A 27177-nucleotide genomic window follows, 5' to 3' on the forward strand; every position below is an offset into this window, starting at 1 on the left:
CCACGAACATTCACTGTGATCTCACACCCCCTTCTAACAACAGGCATTGTGTTCCCCCTCCGAGTTCCCACCCTGCAGCTTCAAAACCTATCTTTTTGGTTGACTGGCATGTGCAAAGTCAACTCAAAGGAGGTATTCGAGAGTTTATGTCACTCTCTTACATGTGATTTATTCAATGAAGACAGATGGGTGGATCGGAAGACTCTAACAGGAGTCTTCTGTGTCCAATTTATTGCTGACAATAGCCTCAGGTATCACAAAAGTAAAGAAAACAACATTGACAAACGGATCACAGCCTGGATCTTTTAAGGAGCTCAGCTTTCTGAGAGCACACTCGTAGCTGTGGGGACTTAAACACTCGGTGCCCTCCGCAAGTTAGAGGTCCAAGGTCTGCTGACCGGCCAGGGAATCCAGTAGACGCTATTCTCAACGCAGAAAGAGATGGCAGAGGGATACCTGGTTTCTGGTCCCTTTTCCCAGAAGTGGGATGGAGTTATTCCCCATTTGTTTGCATAAAGTGACTCCTTTGACAAGAGTGGGCACTGACAAAGGAGAAGAACAGCCATAATATCCAAGGGAGAAGATCATCCTGAGCATCCAGCTGCCTCCTTCATTACGCAGCTAAGAACCTGTTAGGGACTAAGTGGTGTGGGACAGCATTTCCATCAGGAAGGTGCTGATTCGCACTTCTCTCACAGACAGGCCTGAATCACAGAATGGCCTGGGCTGGAAAGAACTTTAAGATCATCCACTTCCAACCCCTGCCACGGGCAGGGACCTCTTCCACTGGAGCAGCTTGCTCCAAGCCCCTGTGTCCAACCTGGCCTTGAGCACTGCCAGGGATGGGGCAGCCACAGCTTCTCTGGGCACCCTGTGCCAGCGCCTCAGCACCCTCACAGGGAAGAACCTAAATCTCCCCTGTTTAAGTTTGAACCCCTTACTCCCTGTGCTCTTCACCAACTTCAGTTCATCCAGCTCCTACCAGACTCTTGTCCATAGGGCATGAAAGGGTTAAAGGTGCCAACCTTTAAAGGTGCCATGACTATCAGGGGAGGATTTAGTCCCATATTCTCAGTTTCACACTGCTAGAAGTCCAACAGTCTTGGAATACACTTATTAACAAGAAAGAAGCAGTTATGTGGGCCAAGCCTGCATTTGCTTTTAAGTCTGCTGGTATCTAATGGACAAGAGGTACTCTGGACAGAAAACAGACAAATGTTATTGCTCTTGAAGCACGTGTTCTCCTGCAAGCATTACACGAGATGCTAATGAGGAAACCTGCGGGCTTAATGCCAAGCATTAATTTATCTGAATCCCATCCTAAATGAAGACCAGAGCTAACAGGGCACATGCCTTCCTTACAACACGTTTAACAACGTGGAGAGTGCAAAACTAGAGCCTAAGTCACAAAGAGCAGCAGAGGGTCTCCCTCCAGCCCTTTTCCAAGCATGGCTGGCTAACTTTGCTCCATCATGCTGTTATTTATGTGTGCTTTCCCCCTTGTACTGCCTGGACTGAAGGAAGGAAGGATGTTTCACAGGAAGGAAGGACTGGCTTGGCTGTACTGAGACAGGACCACACCACTTCCCCCACCACACTGTTCCTTTCTACAGAGGAGGCAAGGAGTGGGAAACCCACATTTTCTATCGCCATTGCTAGTAAGGGGGTGGAAATTAACCCCAAGTGTTACAGAACCTCGTCCAGCTCCTGCTCCACGTGGAGTTAATGTCAAAAGCTTGAGCAGGTAGCTCAGGACTGTATCAAATTCTGAACGTCTCCAAGGTCAGGGATACCACAGGGCCTGGAGCCCTGTTCCCACGTTGGACCAAGCTCACAGGGAAGATTATTTTCCTTTACGTGCAGTCAGAATTTACCACGTTTCAACTTGCTGCACCTTGGTCAGGGCAATCCCCAGCATCAGTATAGACTGGGGGAAGGATGGATGCATCGAGGGCAGCCCTGCAGAGAAAGAGATGGGGGTTACGGGTGGATAAGAAATTAGAGATGAACCGGCTACATGTGTTTGTAGCCCAGAAAGCCAACTGTGTCCTGGGCTGCATTAATGTGAAGTGGGGCCAGCAGGTCAAGGGAGGTGATTCTTCCATTCTACTCCACTCCCATGAGACCCCACCTAGAGTACTGGATCCAGCTATGGGGTCCACAGAAAGAATACAGCAGGTCTACAGGAAGCCACAGAAGTGGTCTGGTCTGGAACACTTCTCCTGTGAAGACAGACTGAGAGAGTTGGGGTTGTTCAGCCTGGAAAAGAGAAGAGTCTGGGGAGACCTTCTTGTGGCCTTTCAATATATAAAGGGGGGGTTATAAGAAAGATATAGAGAGGCTTTTTACTACAGCCTGCAGTGACAGGTCAAGAGACACTTGTTTTAAACTGAAACATGGTAAGACTTAGATCGGACATAAAGAACCTATCTTTCACTCTGAGGGTGCTGAGGCGCTGCCACAGGGTGCCCAGAGAAGCTGTGGCTGCCCCATCCCTGGCAGTGCTCAAGGCCAGGTTGGACACAGGGGCTTGGAGCAAGCTGCTCCAGTGGAAAATTCACCTCTGACGACACTGCAGACACCACCTCACCGCTATTGACTGCAAGAGAACAACCTCCCCCCTTGACCTGCCCACTGTGCTGTTACTCACACTGCCCCAGATGCAGGCACTGCTGGGCCACCAAGACTTTGCTGACCCTGACCAACTTGTTGCCATCAGACCTGCTTTTGCAGAGGAGAGGTGCCCTGTGTCCCACCAGCTCACACACAGCACAGCTGGGCTCCGAGGCAAGGAATGTGCTGAGCACTCCCAGCCAGATGCTGCAGCAGTCACTGGAGGCACACAGGCAAGAGATCCCTAAAAAAAGAGGAAAGAGAGGGGTGGGGAAGGAAAGCCCCACTCTGCAAATCAGCTCAATGAGGAAAATGGGACTAGAGATGATCTGTTGGTAAGGGCTTGGGAGCATGTTCCTGCTGTAAGACAGTCAGGGAAAGCAAGCTACAGAGTGGGGCTTGCCACTGCTGCTGCTGGGGAGAGATGCAGGGAAGGTTACTGAGGCTCAAGGAGTGCCACACAGCAACCAAGGCAGTCAGCAGGGCATGACTGCCTGCACTCAGCAGTTGCTGCTTTGCCAGCCTCACATCCATTTCACATCCATCCATCCCAGCTATTTCACACTCACTTCTCAGGAGCTCATTTGCCATCTACGCTCTGCAGAGACGCAGCACCCAAAGAGACGTCTCACCACCTCCACAGCATTGCTCCCACGTTCACCTTCACACACAGTGCCACAGTTTTCCCAAAACACTCAGGATATTCACCCTCCCCTTCACAGTACCTCTGTGACAGTTCATTGCAGGCAAAAAGAAACGCCCTGTTCCAAACTGTGCTGCTCGTTGCTATGCTCTGCCCGGCGCAAAAAGCTATCTGAAAGCAACATCCAGAGGAGTTAAGAGCATATGCAGGCAGTGTATAACACACTACAGCCAAATTTCACACAGAAACATCAATATCCACGTGTTACACAGGATACCTTTATGCTAAGGCATTAATCACACTTAACAACACCAAAACCAATCCCAAACAGTAGCTACACAGAATGGCATACAAACAATGGAGGGAGAAGATTCATTAGGATCTCTCAACGTGCCAAGTTCAAATTCTCACCACAATGCAGCACTAACATCTACTATCACACAGGAATTATTGTTTTCCAGTAAAACCAGACTTATTTCCAAATGATTCACACTACCTGAGGAATTACTGTTTTTGCAGCAATGTTCCAGATCCTAGGTCAGGAATCTCCTTTCTATGCTGGTAAATTCCACTAAGATATCGCATGTAACAACAAGTTCTTGAAGCAGTTTCATCAGATTTTCCCTTTAAGGTAACCCACTGCACTCCCACGTGAGGTACAGGCACCTCAAAGGCACAAGCAGCTGAAAGTGCTGCAGTGGAATCAGATGATCAGCGCAGGCTTGGAACCTCTGCAGCCTCCTTTCAGCTTTGGAAACATGCTGTGATTTTCAAACCAACCCAAGTGGGAAGCCACAGGCCAGTTGTAGCTGAAACCCCAGAGAACGCATTTGACAAGTAAGTTATATGAAAGCAATTTGGAGAATGACCCTGAAAACAAAGTCTGACAGATTCTGCTGCAACACGTAATGAGGGTGTAGCACTGCAGCAAAATCTGTCATTCCTGGCTGTCCGATGGCGTGCTGCATGCAGCATGGGGTGGCAGAGCTGATGACAGCAGGAAGCACAGAGAGCTGTGCTGCCAGGAACCCACCCTGCACAGCCCCAAGGTGTTTTACCCTCATGCAAGCATCTGGATCACATGAGAAAACAGAGGAGAACACAAAAAGTAAAGGTTCAAGGTAAAGAGAAACGTGGTCAAGCTAATCAAAAAGTTATCTGAGCTTATGCTCATCATAATGAGGCTCATAAAAAGGCACATTTTCAGCTTAAGATGACCTCTACCACTTTAGAGGTCAGTTATAACACTCCTACACATATATAGAATCATAGTTCAGACCCTAAGATAGAACCATAGAACAGTTAAGGTTGGAAAGGAACTTAAGATAGAACCACAGAATAGTTAGGGTTGGAAAGGACCTTAAGATCATGCCACGGGCAGGGACACCTCACACTAAACCAGGTCACCCAAGGCTCTGTCCAACCTGGCTTTGAACACTGCCAGGGATGGAGCATTCACAACTTCCTTGGCAACCCATTCAAGGGCCTCACCACCCTCACAGTAAAGAACTTCCTTATATCTAACCTAATCTTCCCCTGTTTAAGTTTGAAGCCAATATGATCATGTCCCAGCCTGTGGCAAGGGGTTGGAACTAGATGATCTTTATAGTCCCTTCCAATCCAAACCATTCTGTAAGCATAAACACAGGTCTGACCACGTCACAGCAACATGCTCACTCTTTTGTCCCTCCTCCACCTTTTTCCTACTGTGGCACTGGCACTTCCAATGCAGTGTCCTGGCTGTTGCCTGTTCCTCCATCCCTGGAGCATCCAGGCACAGTGCTGGGCTGACCTTCTATGTGCTGCCTCCCAGAGTGGGAGAGCTGCTGTCCTGCAGCAAAGGTGATATGCCAGGAGGACCACTCTGCATGGTGCAGCCCTTTCACATCACCTGCTTGCAGGAGCCGATGCTCTTCTCTCCTACCATACATCCTCATACATGAGCCCCAAGCTGCAGGGGGTCTGTAACATTAACCATCAAAGCCAGCTCCTACCAGAGCTAAGAAGTTTTCATCTCCTCCTTTCTCAGAGCTGTGCAGCTCACGCTCAAGGATGCGTGTCCAGTCTTGGCCACAAGCGCCGTTTGCAAGGTGCCCAAATGAAATCTGTCCTGCTACTCCTGAGCCAAAGGATCACAGATCCATCCAAGGAACACGAGTTCATATAAATGTTATTTATATTCACCAACACTCCCCCAGCCATCGAGTTTGCAATCTGACATCACAAACCTGAGCTGTGGACAAGCAGCTCCCCGAGGGCCAGGGCAGCACAGGGGATGAGGTGGCTCATGGTGTTATGCTGTGGCAGGCCAAGGAGCAGTGACACAGAAGCATCCGGCTCACACAACGTACTGACACACACAAGTCCAGTGAACTCTGCTGCCCCAAGCTGAGTACAGCTGATCAGACCCCGGATGATGCAGCCCTGAGGTGCCTTTGAGAACAGATACTTCAGGTTTGCCCAATCCAGCGAAGCTCTGGACCAAAACGGCCAAAATTGCTGGGACTTAAGAAATACAGGAACTTTTCCAAACCTGGGCAGTGCTTTGTGTGAGAAGGAAGCCTGCAAAGGCAGCATGGCCAAAGTCACCATGAAAGCAAGTTGGTGGAGAGTTAGAAACACAGGCAGCAATACCTCCTGTGCTCGGGGGATGCTAGCACTGCACAAGTGATCTCACAGGCTTTGGACCAGATCCTCTGTCTGAAGTTTTAGGGTCATTTTAGGTGGCTCTGCACCTCACCTGCCTCCTCCTAGCCCTGTGCTTCTCAATCCTGGCCACATAAAAGCAACCTTGCAACCAGGCTGGGAACTGGGCAGGGTTAAAGAGGATGGGGGGCAAAGGGTTGATGGTTAGGGGAGAACTCCCCTTCAGTCGTGATCCAGCTCTGGGGCAGCAGCACAAGAGGGACGTGGAGCTGCTGGAGCGAGGCCAGAGGAGGCCATGGAGCTGCTGCGAGGGCTGGAGCAGCTCTGCTCTGGAGCCAGGCTGAAAGAGCTGGGCTGGGGCAGCCTGGAGAAGAGAAGGCTCCTGAAGGGGAGACCTTAGAGCAGCTCCAGTGCCTAAAGGGGCTGCAGGAAACCTGGAGAGGGGCTTGGGACAAGGGCCTGTAGGGACAGGCCAAGGGGAATGGCTTGAACCTGCCCGAGGGGAGACTGAGCTGAGCTCTTAGGCAGAAGCTCTTCCCTGTGAGGGTGCTGAGGCGCTGGCACAGGGTGCCCAGAGAAGCTGTGGCTGCCCCATCCCTGGCAGTGCTCAAGGCCAGGTTGGACACAGGGGCTTGGAGCAAGCTGCTCCAGTGGAAGGGGTCCCTGCCTGTGGCAGGGGTTGGAGCTGGAGGAGCCTTAAGGTCCCTTCAACCCAAACCAGGCTGGAGTTCTATGAGAAGCAGCTGGGATGAGTGGAAAGACAAACCCACCTCCTCCAGCCACAGAGCCCACCCTCACAGATGCAGTGCTTCCCAAAGCCATGACTGAGAGGATGTGGAATCCCTGTCTCTCCTGCGAGCTGACAGTTGCAGCAGCAAGCAGCCGCTCTCACCTGCCCACTGTCACATAGAAACAAACGTTATCAGCTGCTGTTTCCTTGCACTTTATAGCTGCGTATTTTGGAAACCTTGTTCCTAAGCGGATAAATTACCCATTTCACTCTTTGGGCTCCTGGGTGGATCCTAGTGGATTCCACCACTGGCACACCTCTTCTGGCAAGAGGCCACAGCAGAAGCTGATCACTATGTATAACAGCAGAACTCATTTTTTCTAACCACCCTCTCTCCTTTCAGCCCTTTACCGTGCATCCACCTTCCTGCATTGTGCTCCTGTGAGAACCTCAACGTTCAGGAGTGCAAACGTTCAATTTGCTGCACAAGCCACTGTGAGAAAGCACCAAAATAGCCTCAGCTGTGTTGTACAGAGAAGGAAACACAGAACTGCCCGTGCATGGTGTTTATGCCCCTGTGTGCACACAGGCGGTGCGCTTGGGTAAGGCTGGTTGTTGCACCTGCGTATCTTACTCCACCCTGGTGAGGTTAAAGAACACGGGGCTGAACGGTGCCTTATAACCCTTTATCTGCCACGATGAGGGCCTCAGCAGGGGAACATCACTGCCAAAACCTAAGAAGGTAGCCAGGGACACAAGAAGATTAAGGCCTAAACCGCCATGCTTTGGTGGCTGACACGCAATGCCACACCTCATACTTGATCAGATCGAAAGGCACTCGGATTGTCAGGCTGCTGAATCAACCCAAACCCCACTGGGTCCATGGGAAAGGCACACCCACACTGCCCTCTCCAAGTCAGGGTGGTTATGAAGGCTCCTAAACCTGGACAATTAAAGGCAAACAGCTTGTGGGCTTCCCACCAAAGTGATTCTGTCACCAGCTCTAAAGCCTCAAATCCAGAGGGATGTGATTGTCCACAGTGTCTGCAGTGGGTGGCCACAGTCACCACCAGCAGAAGGCTGCCTTCCCCTGCTACCCTGGCAAACCACTATGGACAGGGAGATGAGTCCCTCCTTCGGTGACTATGGGGAGGAGATCAAAGGACTCAACGCTCTACAAAGATGCAACCTGCCTGAAGCAGAGGGAGTGACAGTATGGAAGGATGAAGCAGACCACCAGCACCAAGGATACAGGAAGTACTGGCAAGCAACACTTGCTCATCAGCTGTCACCAAGCATTTGAAGACACTTGTGCTTTCTATTTCACATGTGCAGATCCAAACATTACCCAGGGCAGAAAAACTGAGACTGTAACTAACAAAGCCATAACCACAACTAGTGCTCTCCCTTCCAATATGTTTTAAGGGTTCCCACCACCTTCACTGCACTAGTTAGTGCAAACCATACTACTGCTGCTAGACCATCATGTGAATCTTCCAATCCAAATGGCCTCCTAAAAAGATTATTTGCTTCATTTTCATGTAACAATTGTATAAAGGTTTTCTTTTTTGTCATATGGCTCAGTCACACCAGCCACACTTCTTGCACAGCTTCCATGAGGAAGCAGGCACGTATCATCTGGTTCCTCACAGACCACAGCCTTCAGTGGGAAGGAAAGGTTTCCCAGAGGATGAGCATAACCTCAGTGAGCCTATGGTAAGGTCATGCTCAAAGATGCAATCACCAACCCATCTGAACAAACACAATAACGTGGTCAAGATCATCAGGCATACCAGGCTTTTAAACATTACCATTTCTGGTAATGGCCACATTTCAGAGTATTCGTTTTTAACAAGAGCTATTTTTGTCTGCACTTCCTAACTCAGGCTAAATGAAGAAATCCAGTAAGTTATTCTCAGCTGGGCTGTTTTCAGAGCACAGAGAAAGCCAGCGGGACAGCAAAGAGCCAGAACTTACCTTAACTTCCTAGAAAGTAGGAATTGGTCAGACTGCCCTGTACTGAAGAAACAGTACCATTCACAGGACTAGGAGGACACTGAGGCTGAAGGGCTGCTCAGAGCAGAGTGGAGGTTAGTTAACAGGGACCTGCCCACTCTGGAATCACTCTCCCACACCCCATTACCCCCATTCTCTGCAGACCTTACAGCCATACATCCAAACAGCACACAGTAATCAACTCCCCACGGCCTCTCTTCCCTGCAGTGCCCAGCCTGGGGCAGCCAGAATGCAACCCTGGCAAAGGAGCCCCTTGTGCAGGGAGGGTCCTGCACCCCAGCCCTCCCCATGGATCAGAGCCCCTGGGAGGGGGGTCAGCACAATGGTTTTCTGCTGCCCTCACTGCCACAGACTCAACACAGACTCCGAGACACACCGGCTGGGCAGGTAACTGCCCAGAGCACACGGCTGTTGGCTTTGGGATTGCAGAGAGAGCAGAGGCACTGAGGAACACTGCCCCTGCTCGCTCTCCAGCAGGCCAGGAGATGCACAGCGCTGCCAAGAGACTGGAGGCATGCGGTAAGGAAATGCATTTTTTCCCCCTAAACCCTGAATGCCTGAGACTACTCCAGGGCTGTAGAAATACTTCCCCCTTTCGCTGTCATTGCCGTGTGGCACCGCTTGGAGAGGTGCTCACCCCCCCCAGGCAGCTCAGGAAGGAAGCACCCCGACACGCTGCAAGGCTGAGCACTCCCGCCCGTGATTTTTGTGGGTGCTTTTAACAGAATTAAACCCTTAATCCCCCTGCGCCTAACGTGAATGCGCCAATTAGTTGGGACGGTCGCTTTAACTTGGGTTTAATTGGTTTAAAGGCTTCAGATGCAGCATTAGAAGGGAAAACAAGGCAGATTTGCAACGGAAGCGCGGTCACCAAGGACAACCAGCACAGGTCTGGTATCCCACTCGCTCTGCGTGCCAGCACGTGGGACACCCGGCGAAGCCAAAAGGGGCACTTGTAAGCAGTTTTATGAAGGGAAAAAAGGAGGGTTTCGGGATTCTCCATCAATTAATTCCCTCGTGACCGGCGGGGAGCAAAGGCGGCTAAAAACTAACAAAGGCAGCGCATCGGAAAAGCTCGCAGATAAAAAGAACATTATAGAGATAAATGTGGGTGGGCTGGGGAGAAAAAGAAAGGAATTCAGGGGAAAATAAGCAACAGGAAAAGGAGCCTATGGAATAGGAGCCTGGAAAAGGGTACCCGCAGCAATCGCAGTCGTTGTGCGCCTCTAAACCTCCAAAACCTCAGCCCCACCGAACCCCGACGGTGCCTGCGACTTTCCCCGGAGGCAGCTCTCAGCAGCCCCCGAGAGACCGCGACCTTCCCGGGCGGGGACGGCGCCGCGCTCCGCTCAGGAAAGCGGCTGTTCCGGTCACGTCGGAAGGAGCCCGGCGGCGGCTCCATTTCCGAGCGGGAGCCCAAAGGCCCTTTGCGGGCGCCGCCGGGCCGGGGCGACCCGCGCTGTGGTGGCGGCGGCGGCGCCTCCGTGGGGTCAGCCCCGGCCCGGCGCGCCCGCCCGTGCGCGGAAGGCGGCGTTGGGTCCGCGGAGACAAAGCGGATGCCTCACATTCCTCCCCGCCCCGCCGGTCCCCGGCACCCCCCGCCCGCCCCGTCGTCGCCCACCTCTGCCTACCTGAGGGAGCCGGCCGGGCCTCGCTCCTTCCTCCCTTCCCTTCCGTTCCGTCCCTGCCGCCCGCGGCGCGCTGCAGCCGGCGGGGCAGCCCGGGCTTGGGCAGCCGCAGCCCGCGGGGGGCTCCGGGCTCGGCGGCGGGTGCGGGCGCTGACAATGAGGGGAGGGCCGCGGGACCGGGCGGTGCTCTGACGTCAGCGGGAGCGGGGCGGCTCCGCGGGGAGACGGGAGGGCGCGGCGGCCATCTTGGGGGGGAGCGGGCCGGGGTTGGGCCTGGGTGGGCGCTGCCGTCTGAGGGCTGCCAGGGATGTGGGGGGACCGGGACCGGGACCCTGCAGCTCTGGGACTGCAGCACCAGGGGGACGTGGAGCTGTTGGAAGGGGCACGGGTGCTTGTGGCACAGGGGCGGGTGCCCCGGCGGAAGGAGCTCGGTGGTGTGAGGTTGGAGAATGGGCAAGGTCTGTCCCAGGGAAGGAAATGGGATACGTGACCTAGATGGAGAGAGGAGGAGGAAGGAAGCTCTGGCTGCTCGGAGGGGAAGGAGGAAGTGTTCTGGGGTTTATTCATGGGGATTTGGCGCAGTCAGCACCAGGCAGAGGGACAGAAAGGGGCGAGTGCAATGGGGGTGTAACAAGGGGATCCAGCGCTTGGCTGAGCTGGGAAGTGCTGAATAAAAGCCATACAAACAGGATCAAAGTGGGGGAACCCAACTGACCCTGAAGAGTAAAGGGGACCAGGAGGGGGGGAAGACGCCACCCCAGGGGCGGGGATGGGGTACGGCAGCGGTGGGGTGCGCTCTGCTCGGGGGCACGCAGGAGCCGCCCGGAAAGCAGCGATCCCTTCTGACAGGGTCCTGCGGAGCGGCAGCCGCCTCCCCTCGGGGCCCTCGCTGGGCGGGCGGTTGGGGTGCAGGGGGTGCGCGGAGGTGACGAACACCCGGGAGTACCGTGGGGAAGCGGCCGAAGCCCGCAGGGGGGCCGCAGGTTTAAACCAACAGAAGGGGCTCCTGCACGGCGTGAGGAGGTGAGGGGCGGGCGGCCGCAGGATGCCCCCAGCACCGGAGGCGGGAGGGTGGACAGGGTTAAACAAGCTCCTGGGGACCAGCAGTGGCGGAGTCACCCTCGGGCTCCCCGGGCCCTGGGCTGGCTCCGCGGGTGGTGGTGCTGCTCCGTGCCTGCTGCCTCTATGGTGAGTCCCAGTGAGGTGTCTGCGCTGAGCCCGCCGTGCTGCCTCCCTCCTGGAGCCCGTTCCGTTCACTGAGCTGGCAGGAAAGGAAGGCAGAGCGAGTGAGTGCTGCCGTGCCAGTTCGGTGAGCTCAGTCAGCCCCTGTTCTCCGAGCCAGGGCTCTCCATCACAGCGGAATCTCTGCCAAGACAGACCGGATTTATTGGTATTATTACTGTTTTTTTAGTGGAAGTGGATCCTCGTCTGTTATTCCCTGATATTCGGGCTTTAAGTATTTATAACGTGAGAGTCATGATAACCTCCTGACGCTGAAGCGGTTTCTAAAAGCTCCTGGCAGAGCTGAAGCCTGTGCTAGGTGCCACACACGGTTTAGGAACATTCCTAAGCACAGTAAGCAGGGAGAAGGAATAGATGGATGCTTGTGTGGTCAGCGCTGCGGTCTAGCTTGCTAGGCACAGCATTATCAGGACTCTGTCTGGCAACCAGCGTAAGTTTGGTTTGGTTTGTTATTTCTCTCTGCGTGTGTAACTGTTTCTTGTTCCTAGGATCAGCGGGATACCACCATTACCTCCCTTAGGATCCTGCAGCCATAGCAAGGTTAGTAACAAAAGCACTCAGGAGCAAGAAGCAACACCAGAAGCAGGTCGTTGTCTTATTCTGTTCATACAGCTGCTATGTTCCTCTTGGTCAAAGAGTATTTGGGGTTCTTTGTCATGAAATTCAGTGGAGTGTAGAGGGTGTTTCACTCCTTCCTGGAGCAGACATCTTAAAAATGTCAGCTAAATTAGGCCTATACATGGAACCAGAAGGGATGCATTTGAGGGTGCTGAGGGTGCTTGCCAATGTAACCTCAAGACTGGTTTCTCTCATCTTCAAAAGGTCCTGGTAATTGGGAAAAGTTCCTGATGATTGAAGAAAGGATAAATGTCATTCCTGTTGTCAGGAATGGCAGTGAGGATCCACACAACTACCAGCTGGTCAGCCTTAACTCAGTCCCTGGAAGAGTGGACAGCACATCCTTCTGGAAGCTATTTCAAAGCACGTGAAGGACAAGAAAATGACTGGAAACAGCCATCAGGGATTTACCAATGACCAACCTCATTACCTTCTACAGTGAGGCAACAGCCTGGGTGGACAACAGGAGGGCACTTGGTGTTGTATTGGTTGATAGTAGCCTTGACTTTGTCATGACATGGTCTCCCAACTGTCTACTTGTAGCCCAGTTGGTGACATTGGGACTGGGTAAGTGGAGTGTGAAGTGAGTGAGAAACGGGGTGGGTGGTTGGGCTGAAGGGGTCATATCAACTATATGCAGCCCAACTGGCAACTAGCTGCTATGGGATCCTTCAGGAAAGGGGCCTCCCTCTCAGTAGCAAGATGCTGGCAGCACAACTGCTGTGAAGATGTGTCTGTTGCCACCAGAAGCTGGAGGGGGTGTGTATGTGAATAAGGCGGCTTGGAGGAAACCCTTCTCTTGACTTAATTACCTATTAACCTACATTTCCTCCTTCTGTTTCACTGGTGATGAAACCTAAATGCAGAACCTGTTACTGACAAGTGTATGGAATATGTGTCTGGTCATTGGAGTTTTCAGCAGAAGCATGTGGCTGCTGTTGGGAATTCCTCACCTCTGAGTGACAAGAGCTACTGAGGACCTGTAGCCAGGTTGGCATAGTGGAAATTGCATGGGAACCGTACCTACAGCCACCCCTCCTGGCATTCCTTCAAGGGCTCTTAAGGTTTACTGCAGAGGGAGTAGTCTTACACATACAACATTTGCTCCTCCATCTCTGGGTTGGTAAGCCTGGGGCAGTATTGCTTCAGCTCACACTGCCCATGATCATCTTCCCTTCATATTGCAAGATTCAGGCTTGTCCTGGGAGGAGTGAGCAGCTTCCACTTCCATTGTCTTGACAGCCTTCAGCCATGGTGACTCCTCATCGCTAACACTCATCCCCTTCCCCAGCTGTAGGAACAACCCGCACTGAAATGTAATTGTGGGGTCCTGCAGTGAACACGCAGACATGCTTTGGCTTTCTTGTGTTTTCAATAAAACCTATATTACGGTGGGACAGCCACAATAGGTACCTCTGTACAAATAAAAAAAGGTCTTTTAACTTACCTATGTGCTCAATATTGCAAGGACTTCACCAGAGAGGCACTTAGAAATCATGCAGCCCCCATGTGCCTTCTGTGAAGTGCATTTGTGTCCTGACTGCAATCCACAGAGCGTTAATGACATGGTAAATATGGACATTGATCTCTGGGCCATGATAACCTCCTCCTTTCAACTCCGAGATGAGGGGCTGTTATTTGTGTTTCATTTGTGATCCTTAGCTGGTGTTTTCACGTGCCAGTTCCATATTACTGTTTTTTCCAGTATGAGTTCCTGAAGCACTTTGTCAAATATTTACCAGCATTAAGAATGGTGTAATATTAGACCATGTGCCCTTTTTAATTAGCCTGTGATCTAATTAAGGACAGGGCCTCTTGCATTGAGCTGTGAATTCTGTTTGCTCTTGAACTGAACCGTGTCTTAGAAAAGCCCAAAGAATAGCAGTGGATCATCTTCCTATGAAAGATAAGTAGCACCCCATAATCTCTGAGTTGAAAGGAGGAGAATGCCCACAGTGCCCACATGGGCTGTGGCCCGTGTCAGCTCATGTGTCCCCAGGCAATGCACAAGGAGTGAGCACAGGTGAGAGAACCACCACTGCCAGTGGGAGCCGTGGAGCCTCTGGAAGCAGAGTGGGGGGACATGGCCAGGTAATTCTTGAGCTGGGCTGAGCTGTATCAGCTCACTCTTGGGAGGGGAGAGGAGCTGTGTCCCAAACAGGGCAGCCTCAATTGCCCTCAGTGTGCACTGTGAGAGGACTGTACAACTGCTCTGATTCTGCTGTGGGTGTTTCTGGGGCAATCACTTCATGGTCCAGTCCTCAGCAGAGGCACCAGCAACAGGAGGAAACTGAAGACTCTGCAAGAGATGTAAATGAGAGGCTGAAGAGCTGGTGGACCTGGATGTGTCACTTAATTCTCTCCTCTCTATCTCTCCATTTCTTGTCATCACCTCCTGGCTCTTTTTTGAGGTCCCAGTTACTCCACACTGGCACTAACTATATTTTCCTGTTTCAGTTTGTGCAGGGAAAAAAAAAAAAAAATAAATACTTTTCCATCATTTTCATGCTATTTATTTTGTAGTGTTTCTGCTATTTTATTAGCGATAAAATGTGTAAAAATGATTTAAATAAATGAACCTTCTTTCTACAGTTCACCCAAAGCAGAGCTGGAAATGCAGTATTTGTGAAATACCCACAGCACTTGCATGCATGCTGTGCCTCATATGCCCTGCTGCTCGCTCAGGCTGTACCACACCAAGTTACAGGTTTGATCAGTGTCAGATGGCTAGGGCAGGTGCCATAGGAAATGCAGACATCAGAGCCTGTTCTCCAGATGCTTTCTCAGCCTACCTAAATTGTTAGTAAAATACAGCAGGAATACTGTCCTGCACCTACACACACCGTTTCCTCCCATCAGGTTACAAAGGCATGGAAGAATCGGGTAATGTGTGTCATTTCATCACACAAACTCAGCTCTCTGGTTCACGCTCCATCACTTGTTACCGAGCTTACTTCATGTGTTGATCTTATAGACACAGATGATCACTGCAGAGACCACAGACACGTTCTGTTATGGGATGGAGGATTCCAGACAGAAAGTACCAAATGGGCAGGAAGTTCCCAGTTACATGCACAGCATAGGGTAAGTAGCAGAGATGGCAATTATGGCTCTGTACCTCAAGGAATGAAAGCACAGGAAGTTTCCAGGTAGGCTGTACGATTGCACAAGGGTCAGTAACACGACAGGAGAGGCTCAAGATGAGCACTTCTTGAAATGAATTAGTTTTTGGAAAGCCTGTTTAAATTCTTCATTGAAAGCTGTATAAATGACTGGATTGATCAGGGAGTTTAAGTAACCTAACCATGTAAAAAAGTCCAGGAGGATGGGATGAAACCAGCAAGCATCTCGGCAGATGGGCAGCACTAGGGACATGACAAAAAAAGGCAGCCAGCAGAAAATGAAAGCTCCCAGAATAATGCCTAACGTTTTGGTGGCTTTCCTTTCCCGTGCAGCAGAAATTCTCTTCCTTTCCAGGATGCTGTCTGCAAGCTTTATTTTAACGTGATTGATAAATATTGGGGAGCCACCTGAATGGGAGTGCCCTTCATGAAGGCTGGCATTAATGGAGCAGAGGGAAGACCCAGCAGAGCCAGTGATCAGGTGTGCTGTAGTAAAGCGTTTCCCACATAACGAGGGTGGCTTCAGGATCCTGGATCGAGCTGCTATATAAATTCTCCCGTACAAGATGAGGAGGAGCACAGTTGGGATGTAAAAAGCTCCACACGTGGAATAAATCGTGTAGGAAATTTGGTCTGTGTTCACAGTACACTTTGCAAGTTCTTCAGGAGTTTTCACTTGCCTCCAGAAGAACGGTGGCACAGAAATGCTGATAGAGATCATCCAGACCACAGCAATCATGAGCGCTGCTCGGCCAGTGGTCCGGCGTTTGGCATATTCCAGAGCATCTGTGATAGCCCAGTATCTGTCCAGTGCAATGACACAGAGGTGTAGGATTGAGGCCGTGCAGCACGTGATGTCTGACGATAACCAGATATCACACAGCACTTGGCCAAAGGCCCATGTGTGGGTGACAGTGTAAGCAATACTGATGGGCATTACTAGGACAGACACTAAAAGATCAGTCACTGCCAAGGAGCCGATGAGGTAATTCGCAGGTGTGTGGAGCTTTCGAGTCACAAAAATGGTAATGACAACAAAAACGTTTGCAAGGACCGTTGCCAAAGTTAGAAGAGACAGAAGGACCGACAAGGAAACCTTCAGCCCTAACAGTGTCCCTTCATCCAAAGCCAGCAGTGCTTCAGTGAAATTTAATGACTTGTTTGCTGAGCTCTGGAGGGGGAGCTCTGCAGAGTGGTTATACTGAGTCATCCTCTGCTCTGATTTCACTTCTCACTTCCCAGTGTAGCCTTTCTGGGATGCTGAGGGAAGATGCTTACTTTTCTGCTGAAATAGAACTTTTCATACTAGAACCCAACATGGAAGAAATATTAACTTGCTGAAAACTTCGGCTTACACAGTAGATGAGGTGCTCTCCTAAGTTACATTTTCCATCACATCACTTCAATGACATCATTGTTGAAGCAAAACATAATCATCCAGACATGATTCTGGTGTCTGACAAACACAAGCACTATCACAAGTACTGTGAGTGGTGGGGATTTAGGTGGTTTTCATTTTCATCATGCAGGTGACTAAATCATTCTTTATTATCTTTTCTGCACACCTCCTTTCTCAACTCATCTGCAAAGCTGCATCCATCAATACTGAAGAGTGAGACGGTGAAAAAGAAACATGTGGGCATGTAATTGGTGCCCCTGTGCTTGGGACAAAGCCACCCTCCAGAGTATTTTCTCTTCCTCTCTACTAGCTGAATGTCACATTTTTGATATTGATAAGGGACACTTTATTAGCAGAGCACCCAAGATATAAACCAATACTGTCTGCATTCCTTCTGTAACCATCATTTGTGCCAGAACTGTAAATCAAGACCTCTTTTTGAAAAGCTCAGAGCTCGGTTTCCATTTGTTCCTCCAGAGCAGTGAGGTTTTCTCTTCAACATTCAGTCTTCAAATGCTGAGGTCAGGTGTTGGGTACCAGGAATCAATGTGCTGGCACTGAAGCTCACAGCATGTTCCAAGAACTGAGATGCTCCTGACATGGTCAATGATGGGAATGACTTCTGGAGTCGTGATTCCTCAAAGGAGGAAGAACAGACTGGTGAAGGGGTTCTGGAAAAAGAAAGCAGATTTTTTAGTCCAGAATGGGGATAGAAGAGTTGTGGTCATTGAAGCTTGCCACGCTTTTCTTTAGATTCACTTGGTGTAACCTGAAATCTTTACAAACCTGAAGAAAACATCCAAAGACAGATTTATAGAATCATAGAATCATGGAGTAGTTAGGGTTGGAAAGGACCTTCAGATCATCCAGTTCCAACCCCCCTGCCATGGGCAGGGACACCTCACACTAAACCAGGTCACCCAAGGCTCTGTCCAACCTGGCCTTGAACACCACCAGGAATGGAGCATTTACATGCTCCCTGGGTAACCCATTCCAGTGCCTCACCACCCTCACAGTAAAGAACTTCTTCCTTTGATCCAATCTAAACTTCCCCCGCTTAAGTTTTAACCCATTACCCCTTGTCCTTGAGACCTCTGACTCAGATCCCCCCACGAGTACCAGGATGTCACTTACCTTATGCCAGGCCCAAGCCTTCTTGAAAGAGATCCTGAATATGGTCCGTGAGCGTCTGTGAGGGCTAAAAAGACAGTGAACTTCTCTGAGGAGATAGTCACCAGGCCAGCCTCTTCTGAACGGTCGAGAAGAACCACCTCTGTCACTCACAACCGGTACATCTGAAACAGAGCTGAGAGTCACTCGGTTAGGAATCTGTGGAGCAAGAGCATCATATACCTGAAACACTGACACTTTGGTGTCAAACAGCCTCTCTTGAGCTCCTGCATCCTGACCTAAGAAACAACACTTGTCAGGTCTGAGTGTTTGATTTTGTTGGAAGCAACCGCTTTCTGTGAGTCACCCTTGCCTTTAAAGATGCTTTTTCTCCTGAGGTGTGCTTTTCCAATAAAGGGACCCAGAAGAGTCTCCTGTTTCACACTGCAAGCCCTGGGTTTTTTACCAGGAAGGCTAACCCATCTTCCCAATCACCATTCTTGTGACACTGAGCAAAGGTTCCACTTTAGAACGTAACAATGGCCATAGTGACCAAAGTCCATCAAATCCGGTCACCTTTCTCTGACAATGGCTCAGCCCTGCTGCCTTTTTCTGATGCTTTCACAACTCCAATACGTTCTTTTTGAGACAGAGGGAGCAGAACCACAAAGTGTTGAAGATGTGGGTGCACCATTGATTTTACTGCAGCATAATGATAGTTTCTGTTCTCGTCTCAATTTCTTGCCTAATGATTTCTGAGATTTACTTTGGGGTTTTTTAATCATTCCATAGCCTGATCAGATTCCATAGCCACAGAACAGTCCCAATTAACATAATCCCAAAGCCATGAGTGCTAGCATCAGCATTTTTAATTTCTTGCTCACTTTTTGCATCTGTCTTGTTTTCCTTCTTCCACTTTTAACTAAGGGTCTTTGCAGCTCTGCACAGTCAGTCCTTGTCTTTATTACCCTGAAGAGCTTTGTTTCATCAGCAGATGTCAGCACCCCACCATTCATGTACTTTCCAGATCACTTAATGTCTCTTGAGAGTCCAAGTAATTAAATCAGTTGGCCTTCACTCAGTACACATCAGCTTTTTGTAATCACTTCAACAGATTGCGGAGGTATAACTTACCTTTGCAAAAGCCTGGGCTTTTACTGTTCCCCAAAACACCCTATTTGCTATGTGTACAGTAATCCTGTTGTTGATTCTAGTCTTTGCAAACTGGCTAGGTACAGGCATCAGGCCTATGGATAAGCAGCTGCCCAGATCTCTTTGGAAACTGGTACCACAGAAGCTGCCTTGAAGATGGCAGGTGCCAAAGGAGTTTTAAGTAGAGACTGAACTCCCTTGCTAATACCATTGCACTTTGGATCTTGAGTTGCATTGAACTCTTTAGCTGATCACTGTGTGACAGTGAAGATTTGATGTTGTTCACTTTGGCCAGAAATAAAGGTTCCACTTGTAAACATCCTCCAAATTGCCTTTAGTGAACAGGGATGGTAAAGTTCATCTGGTTTCTCTGTGGTCGTTTTCTTTATCTTCTCTGTTGGTTCCTGGTTTTGCCTGCTGCTCAGCTCCGCAGCTCAGCTCGCACAGTGAAGGCAAGGCAGCAGGGCAGGGTCTCTACCCTGGTTACGCTGGAGGAGAATCCAAGCTGCAGCAGGGCAGCCTCACAAGCAGGAGGCTGAGTTACGACCGAGTGCCATCGTGTGGGCTGTGCCAACGTGGAGCTGCAGCCCTGCACCAAGAGAGGCCAAGGATGTGCAGTCCAGTAAAGGAAGTCGTGACCCATTTCTGTCCCTTCTGGAACACAGATGCCATTTCTGGAGAACGGGGGGGGGGGGGTCTTTTATACAACGATTTCATGGAATTACAGAATCACAGAATAGTTGGGGTTGGAAGGGACCTTCAAAGCTCATCTTGTCCAACCCACCTGCAATGGGCAGGGACATCTTCCACTAGGACAGGCTGCTCAGAACCACATCCAGCCTGGCCTTGAATGGTGCAGCTGACCCCACAGTGAGAATGCTTTGGTGCATCCCTGCAGATCTGTGCTGGAGTAAGTCATGGATACACCAGTAACTGTGTTGAGATGAAAATACAGGATTTGTCCTTTCACTGGATAGAATAGGGAAAGTGGAGAGCAAGATGGAATGTCTTTTAGTGAGCTGAATGTTTCAAGGTCACACTGAAGGGAGAGGAATTGGGGAATTCATTCTCCCCCCTTGTAGCTGGGTAACAGCCAGGGGAATCACAAAGGGTTGGCTGCCAGCAGAGCTGAAGTTCAGCAAACTGCTGAAGATCCAGTGGCTCTCCCCTCCTTGTGCAGCCGATTCTGACCTTTCCGTTAAGGCAAACCCCGCTGGCCTGCCTGGGTAAAACAGGTCCGTTCTCTCCGGCTGCAGCCCCGGGCAGCAATAAAGGCGCTGCCAGACAGCAGATGGCACTGCGAACGGGAATCACTGCAAAGAGGCAGCTCGGGGGAGAACTCAAGAGAGGGGGAGATTTTAAAGCGAGTTCTTGCGTCTTTGGGACAATTGACTCAAGGCAGCATGAGAGCATCTGTGGAGTGCAGCTTGGAGGTGGGAGCCCTGTTCAAACATAATGGGATACATTATGAGCTGTAGGAATCTGCCAGTCCATAGATCCCCATCAAGTCAGGATGCAGCTTCTAGGAGAAAAACAAAGCAATGACAGGGAGCCCTGCACGGAAGAATGGGATCCACAGGAAAGGTGAAGCCTGTGTGAAAGTGAAAACTGGGGAAAAGCTGTCAAATGTAGTGTGCAATCTGGACAACGTTTGTGTGCATCAGTAAGCTGCAAACGAGCCACGTTTCCTGGCTCTGGATTAAGCTGCCTGAAGTACAGAGCATTTTGCAAAGGCTATAAATAAGGTAGACTAAAACTGACAGGAAATAGAATCTATATGGTCCCCATACAATCCAGTCGGCTTTGGCTGCGCTGCACACTGAAAAGGCTGCTGTGTTGCCATCAGAAATAAAGGAGTTATTGGGGGCACTGGTTTGCAAGCTGCAGTGGGAGCTTGCTTACAAGCTGATGTGGCTCTTGGAGTCAGCTCCTTGAAAAGGAAGCAGAGCAACCTAGAATAGAAGGGAGTGCTCTCATATGATGAGACTTCTGCATCGCCCACACTAAACAAGGTGTCCCTAAGAGAAGCTGCCAGGTCCCTGGAGACAGGGATGGGCATCACTGCAACTGCTGCTCTGTTTTGTGCTCAGGGCAGGGTGCTGAGCTGGAAGCACAGCACGGGTCCTGGGAGAAGCCCAGAGCATCTCTAGGAAGTGGCACCCTCGTGACCACAGGAAAGCCAAGCAGCCCTCGTGCAGGGTCTGCCTTTGCTCCTCTGTTCTCACCCACTGATGTGCGTGGCAGGGACACTTCTCACACCTCTGCCTCCAGCTCCTCGGCTGTCTCTTGCTCAGGCAGGGAGGACTGAGCCAGGCTCAGCTCTGCAGGACCACTTTCTTTGGCAGGAGGAAGCAGGGATCTCCCAGCCTCGGGCTGAGAGCACAGGGCCCTGCCCCAGGCCAGGCTCTCATTTGGCCACTGCTCAGCGGGTGCCTCTCTCAGCACAGGGCAAAGGGTGAATTCCTCCTGGGGGGTGCCAGGCAGGGATTCAGGTGCCTGGAGGCACCAGGCAGCGCATCCATGCACATCCCCAGCGCCACTCACACCTCGGGTTTTCACTTACTCATCCCACCTTGCCATTCCACACAGGATCCTGTCTCCGGATTTTTGCAGGTACCTGTGTTAGGAATAAAAGATGAGTAAAAACTCAGGCTCTGACCTGAAACCAGGAGCTTGAGTTTGCACCTGAATTTCTCCGGTGTTCAGGCAGCAGCAAGTAACTGGTTGCACTGGTTATTCCAATTACCCAGGATGCTTCTGAGATCTCAGGTGTGCTTCACATCAACACCAAGCAAGTCTTTAACCCCACACCGTGTTTCCAGACGCAGAGCTGTCTTACTCCAGCTAGTTTGCCCCCTCCTGACCTTCCTATGCTCTGTCTGCATCACTATAGCTGAATTCAGTGGGCTGTTGCACTTCATGAGTTGTCCAGCTCATCACAAATCAAAACAACACACCTCAAGTACCATAAGTATGGATCAGCTGTTGGTGGGTAACACTGTTTTGGGTTGGTCATGATACAATCAACTGTACATTTGCTAAACTTTTGATTGAAAAACAAATCTTTGCTTGATTACATGAGGTCTGCAGTGCTGCCTGGGTTCTGCTTGTTACGTGTGTACATTTTGCACTGGTTATAACACCAGTGAGATTAGCAGTGTTTTCAACGTTCTTCGCCTTGCCCCCTACTTCAGGGCTGCATCACAAAGTACCAAAGCTAAGGTGAATGCATCACAGCCCACTGAGACACGTGAAAACTCCCTGTGAGCTGGTCAGCGCCAGCAGGCAGCTGAGCCCTTTAGCACTGAGCATCTCTCTGCTTGACTGTAAGGGGAGCTGGTGCGAAAGAGTGCGTGTTCCTGAAGAGCATACATGAGGCTGTATGCATTCACTGCAGCATGGGTCATGCAGCACAGCTCAGTCTCTAATGCCAGCCTTAGGGTGACTGTTTCAAAGTAAATCGGGTGTACCTGCTTCGGGTTTATTTTTCTATGCAGAGAACAGTGCTTTATGATAAATAGATATGATATACACAGAACATTTCCCATGTTCAATAAGAAATGATGATAACTGGCAAGCAAATACTGGCAATGTTGAACTCCTCCTCTCCCTTCTCCCACTTTCTCGTTTTGCCCAGCTTTCAAGGAAGTATTGATGTTTGTTTTCCCTTGCCTTTATACACAGTGACATGCATCAGCTGTCCAACCTGTTGCTGACTACCAGGTTACAGCCGCTGTTACACATCACATGGCAGGGGTTGGAATTAGGTGATCTTGCTGTCCTCTCCAGCCCGAACTGTTCTGTGATCACTTGTCAAAGAGAAAGGCTGGGATTTGGTGGGCATTTGGTTCCTTTGGAGGGAGCAGGGGCTGGAGCTCAGCTCTGGCATTCCCTAGACTCCCATGAAGTCTATGATGACAAACATGCAAAATCTCCAGTAAGCTTTTTCTTTCTCTTGTTTCCTTTCCCGCTATGATTTGATGTCATGTAACAAGAAGAATTGCAGGGGAAAATGAAATACAGTGGGCTGTGAGGTTGCAATGCAGACTGTGTCCAAATGTGGGCAACGTGGAATCCAGGACAAGAAGAGGGACACTGACTCTGATCTCAATGATCAGATAGAGAACGCCTGACCCAGCACATCTGACATCTAAAGAGTGGTTAAATCTAAAGCATGGTTCAACCTCTCAGGGTCCCTCTATGGAGATTCTTCTTCCCTTCTGTCCTGAAGCCTGGTTTAGGTGGTGCTCATTTCTTTCCATGGCCTGCAAAGGAAGCCTGGAACCCCAGCACTTCAAAATCCAGCTTGAACCTACCAGCCTTGCCTGGGCTCTGGAGGCAGTGGAGAACAGCAGGAGAGCTGGGGCTGAGACGGGAGATCCGTCAGGGGTCTCCTGCCATGAAGCATGGAGCCCATTTAGGAAGGGATGGGGAATCACTGGTGTAACTCCCTACAGGGTGCCTCTAGGCTCTCTGCAGACTCAGGGACTTTTCCAAGTTTTTAATGCATTACTTGGGGTGCTAATCCTTGTATGCAAATAAACAGTCAAGCCTTAAAAAGCCATAGAAAGGGTGGTAGAATTGTTCTACAGACATGTAATGAGAGCATATCCCCTTATTGCCAACATAGAGAATGAAGCAGCTTCAGAAGGCAGCGCTTCCTCACTCCGTAAACCAATTCAGAATGCACTTTGAAACATGGGCTTACATCTCTTGGAAGAAGGAACTCAGCCACCCTCTGTCCTGAAGGCAATTCAGGAGGAAACTGGGAGCAGCTTTTGCTTGAATGATCTCAAGCTGGCGGCTGGATGTGTCAGAGAACACACAGGGCTTTAACCTACACATGCAGAAAGAAGCACACAACAATTCTACCGTGATGGGAACAAGGAGGCCCGGTAGCTGGGACTGTCAGTAATGGTTTGGGTGATGAAGTCAGTGCGTGCTTCATCCAGTGAAATGACACTGGAGGGCTTCCAGCACACCAGGGAGCAGCGTTAAGATTAAACTTCAGAACAAGCAAGAGGCATTTGGTTCAGGTAGAAATGAGCAGCTGCCTATGCTGTGTGATGGAGAACAACCAGCTAGGTAAATGCTCTGTGTAGTGTAGGACCAGCCTGCACTGTCAGCAGTGCCATTGATCTCGTACCTTGGCAAAAGGGCAAAGACCTTGGCTGGTGTGTAACTGGGAAGAACACTTCAAACAGATCTTGTTCTGTTCACCTTGGACAAGGTTAAATGAGAGCCCTGCGTTCAGTAAGGAAGAGAATGAACAGGGATGTCTGGGCTAGAAAGGACACAGCTGAGGGAGATGCTCAGCAGCCTTTATATGCATGAAAGCTTGCTGCGGAACAGGAAGAAACAGTGCATTTCCTGTGGCTGTGACTAATACCCCTGAAAGGAGAGGGATTTAACTGAAACAAGGAATACTGAGCCATTAGGAATAGCTTGCAGATGGTTGCTAACAATACCTGTCACTGGGTGCACTGGGGCACCAGAGCCCCAGCTTCCACCATTGCAGAGCATGGACAGGAGGAAGGAAGCCCCACGTGCGGGGCAGAAGGTGCCCAAATGTTCTCTGACAGACTGTAGCATCAGCCCTGGCAGTGGTTCACACGTGCCCCTGGCTTCTGACTGTTGCTCCCTACTCATTCTCCACCCTCCTTTCCCACTGCACTGAGCTTTGCTATAGTCCTCTGCTGCCTCACTCATTTCCTAGGGTACAGACACAAGGTCCCCTGATACACACCACTTGTTCCTTTGATCCCTGAACATTAGTAAGGCACTGTGAAGCATCATTCCCATATAGGACCTGTCCAGATTTCTCCAGCTATAGAAACCAAGGCAGCAGCCATCAGCTGCAAAGGAGCCAGAACAGTCAGAGATGAGGGATGACTGGTGAGGATGCTACTTCAGACTGTCAGGATTTAGGGGTAAATGGGAAACCACATTACAGGCAACATGAAAAACAACAGGTTTGCCTGATGTTTGTTCATTTTAATAGAGAAGCACGCATGATGTACAGCTGGCCTGCTTCCTTGTGATGCCACCTTAACTTTGGGGAGAACATGAAAAAGAAAAGCAAATTTGCCTTGAGAAACCTCACAGATTCCAGCCACTGCTTCCATTGACAACAGTTCCTGTGATGAGGAAGTTACAATGACTGGCAAAGTAATTCCCATCACTCTGAAGTCAGTTGGCCACTTAGTTTTGGGAAGTTTCTTCTCTGGGGTTTAGGTCATTCTCACAACTGGGAAAAGGACTGTGTCTCTGGAAAACCTTATTCCCCTTGAAGTCTTTGCCATGCATTGCTTCCTGCAGTATCCTGGAAGAATCAGGACCATCTCATGATGGCAGGGCAATGCTGGCAGTTCTTGTCCTTGGCTGGCTCCTTCTCTTTGCTGCAGCACCAATGCTCATCCCAAAAGTGGTCCACATTCGTCATTTGTTGCATGGTGACAGTCCATTGGCTCCAAGTGAGAGCATGGTGGGCTTTGCCCCGGGAATCCTGCTTGCATTCAAGCAGGGACATGAGCATGGATGGGTGAGGACTCCTGGCTTTGTGCTGGCACCTGAATGGAGGCGACACTGGGACGAAGCCAGGCAGCCGGGTCACTCATAAACAAACCCCAGTGATGTGGGATAATGCTGGGACAACCGCAGCCAGACCCACCTCAGAGCCGCGCTGCCCCAGAGCTTCCCCGGTGCAACCCGCACAAAACCAACCCCGCTTTTAAAGCGGTCGCTTCGTTTCCCCGGTACCGCCCGGCGCCTGGAGAGCGGACCCGCAGCGCCCGTCTCAAACTGCATTGCCCAGGAACGGGAGCCCTCCCTCGCACTACGGACGGTGCCCGCGTCCGCCGCCGCTCCACTCCCCGCACCCGGCTGGGCGATGCCGGCGAGGAACCGCATCCACCCGCACCCGCCGAGCCGGGGCGAAGCCGCCGCAGGCCCCGGCCTCCTCCCCTCGCCCCTCCGCGGCTCCGGCACCGGCTCCGGGGCGGCGGCAGCTCCGCAGCTCCGCGGAAACCCAACTTCAACGGGGGCTGCCCCCGCTCCCCGCCCCGTCGGCGCCGGCATCGCCCCGCACTCACCCTCGGTCCCCGCCGTCCCGTTCTCGCCCGGCTCTGGCGGCGCCCGCCCTAAATAGCGGCGGCCCCGGCGGGGCTCGCAGCGCCAGCGCCAGCCCCTGCGTCCCGCTCCGCTCCGCACCGGGCGCGGCGGCGGCTGCGGCTCCGCGCTCAGTCCCGGCACCGGCCGCGGCTCTGCCCATGGGAAGCCGGGGACCGGCACCGGCGGCGCTCACGATGCCTGCGAGGGAAGCCCCGGGACGGGGATGGGGATGGGGCTCGAGTCTGCACCTCCCTCCGCACCCCGGTGATCCTGGCACAGGCGGGCCGAGGGGAGCCCTGTCCCGGTGCCGTGTGCCCGGTGCCGTGGCACATCCCGGGGGCAGGCCACGGGGCCGTGATCCCAAGTGGGGTTTAGACAAATAACCCAGTGAGATAATGGTGATGCCCTGCACGGGCACCAGCGATAGCCAGGCGTGGAGGTGGCCGGAGAGCTTGGCTGGGAGGGCTTGACCATCAGCTTACCTGCAGCCGCAGGCTTGTGTCCCCTCTAAGCCGCACACCTCCTGCATCCACACCTAGGAGACACAGAGTGCTGATTCCTGCTCTTCAGAGATGCAGCTAGTGGGTTTTAACCGGGTTTAGTCTCTATTCAGAAATGAAAGCTGTTCTGGTGGGGTTTGTTTTCTCAGAGAAGCAATAACTTTGTTCAACCCCTCCACAAAACACCTCTATGGAAGCAATTCCAATAGAGCCAAGGTCTTGGCAGGAGCGATGGCACCTTTGCGATGTCATTTGGCCTTCAGCAGGTTTTCAAGCAGCCATTGCCAAGCAGCTGCCTCCAGTTCCCTCTGGCAGCAATTTGCATATTGGACTCGTTTCAACAAACCCAGATCCTCTCATGATTCCTGCACACTTCGTGCTGCGGATAGCCTGCACCGCCCTGCACCAGCGGGATGCCCTTCACACTCACGAGGTTTGTGAGTAAGCCCCAGTGTGCTGCAGCTGCCCTGAGGTCGTGCTTTGTCCATGTATTTCAGGGGGGTTGGTACCAACTTCACCTCCTCCAATAGCTACTTCCAGGACCAGCAGCATCTCATTGATTCCCCAGTGCCGTTTAGGACTTAGAACATGCTTTGTGAAGGTCATAAAGCTGCAGCCTCCCTTCAGAAAGAGAAGAAAAGGGGGCTC

The 27177-nt window shown here is 51.2% G+C and overlaps 2 protein-coding genes and 1 long non-coding RNA gene across 5 annotated transcripts in view; 1 reads left to right on the forward strand and 2 right to left on the reverse strand.

Moving 5' to 3' along the window:
- LUZP1 (leucine zipper protein 1) overlaps positions 1–10420 on the reverse strand; it is a 37182-nt gene extending 26762 nt beyond the window's left edge. The window contains exon 1 of one of the 2 annotated variants that reach the window (XR_009728474.1): positions 10280–10420. The gene's annotated coding sequence lies outside the window, so the exon portion shown is untranslated. Of the gene's footprint in view, positions 1–3752; positions 4245–10279 lie in introns of those variants that run through there. The other variant, XR_009728473.1, reaches the window with a different exon arrangement.
- Positions 10421–11954: 1534 nt separating this feature from the next.
- LOC133223126 (uncharacterized) lies at positions 11955–15742 on the forward strand. The gene is made up of 4 exons (XR_009728476.1): positions 11955–12058; positions 12341–13259; positions 15111–15220; positions 15614–15742. It is a non-coding gene; the product is annotated as an uncharacterized LOC133223126 (long non-coding RNA).
- HTR1D (5-hydroxytryptamine receptor 1D) lies at positions 14688–26301 on the reverse strand. Of its 2 annotated transcripts, XM_061373549.1 has the most exons (3): positions 26011–26301; positions 17792–17963; positions 14688–17328 (listed from the first exon to the last, which is right to left on the reverse strand). In XM_061373549.1, the coding sequence occupies exon 3, from the start codon at positions 16466–16468 to the stop codon at positions 15332–15334; it is 1137 nt and encodes a 378-aa protein (XP_061229533.1). In that variant the 5' UTR covers positions 16469–17328; positions 17792–17963; positions 26011–26301; the 3' UTR covers positions 14688–15331. The 2 variants fall into 2 exon arrangements, with proteins under 2 accessions (XP_061229533.1, XP_061229532.1); XM_061373548.1 differs by lacking the exon at positions 26011–26301 and having other exon boundaries at positions 17792–18260.
- Between the last annotated feature and the right edge of the window lie 876 nt (positions 26302–27177).

The sequence above is a fragment of the Neopsephotus bourkii genome, unplaced genomic scaffold, assembly GCF_033783945.1.
Source record: "Neopsephotus bourkii isolate Nb327-2 ecotype Australia unplaced genomic scaffold, CSIRO-AGI_Nbou_v1 NB_1632, whole genome shotgun sequence".
Taxonomy (NCBI): domain Eukaryota; kingdom Metazoa; phylum Chordata; class Aves; order Psittaciformes; family Psittacidae; genus Neopsephotus; species Neopsephotus bourkii.

Coding starts and splice junctions, on each gene's coding strand:
- HTR1D (XM_061373549.1), bottom strand. CDS start 16,468: ATGACTCAGTATAACCACTCTGCAGAGCTCCCCCTCCAGAGCTCAGCA.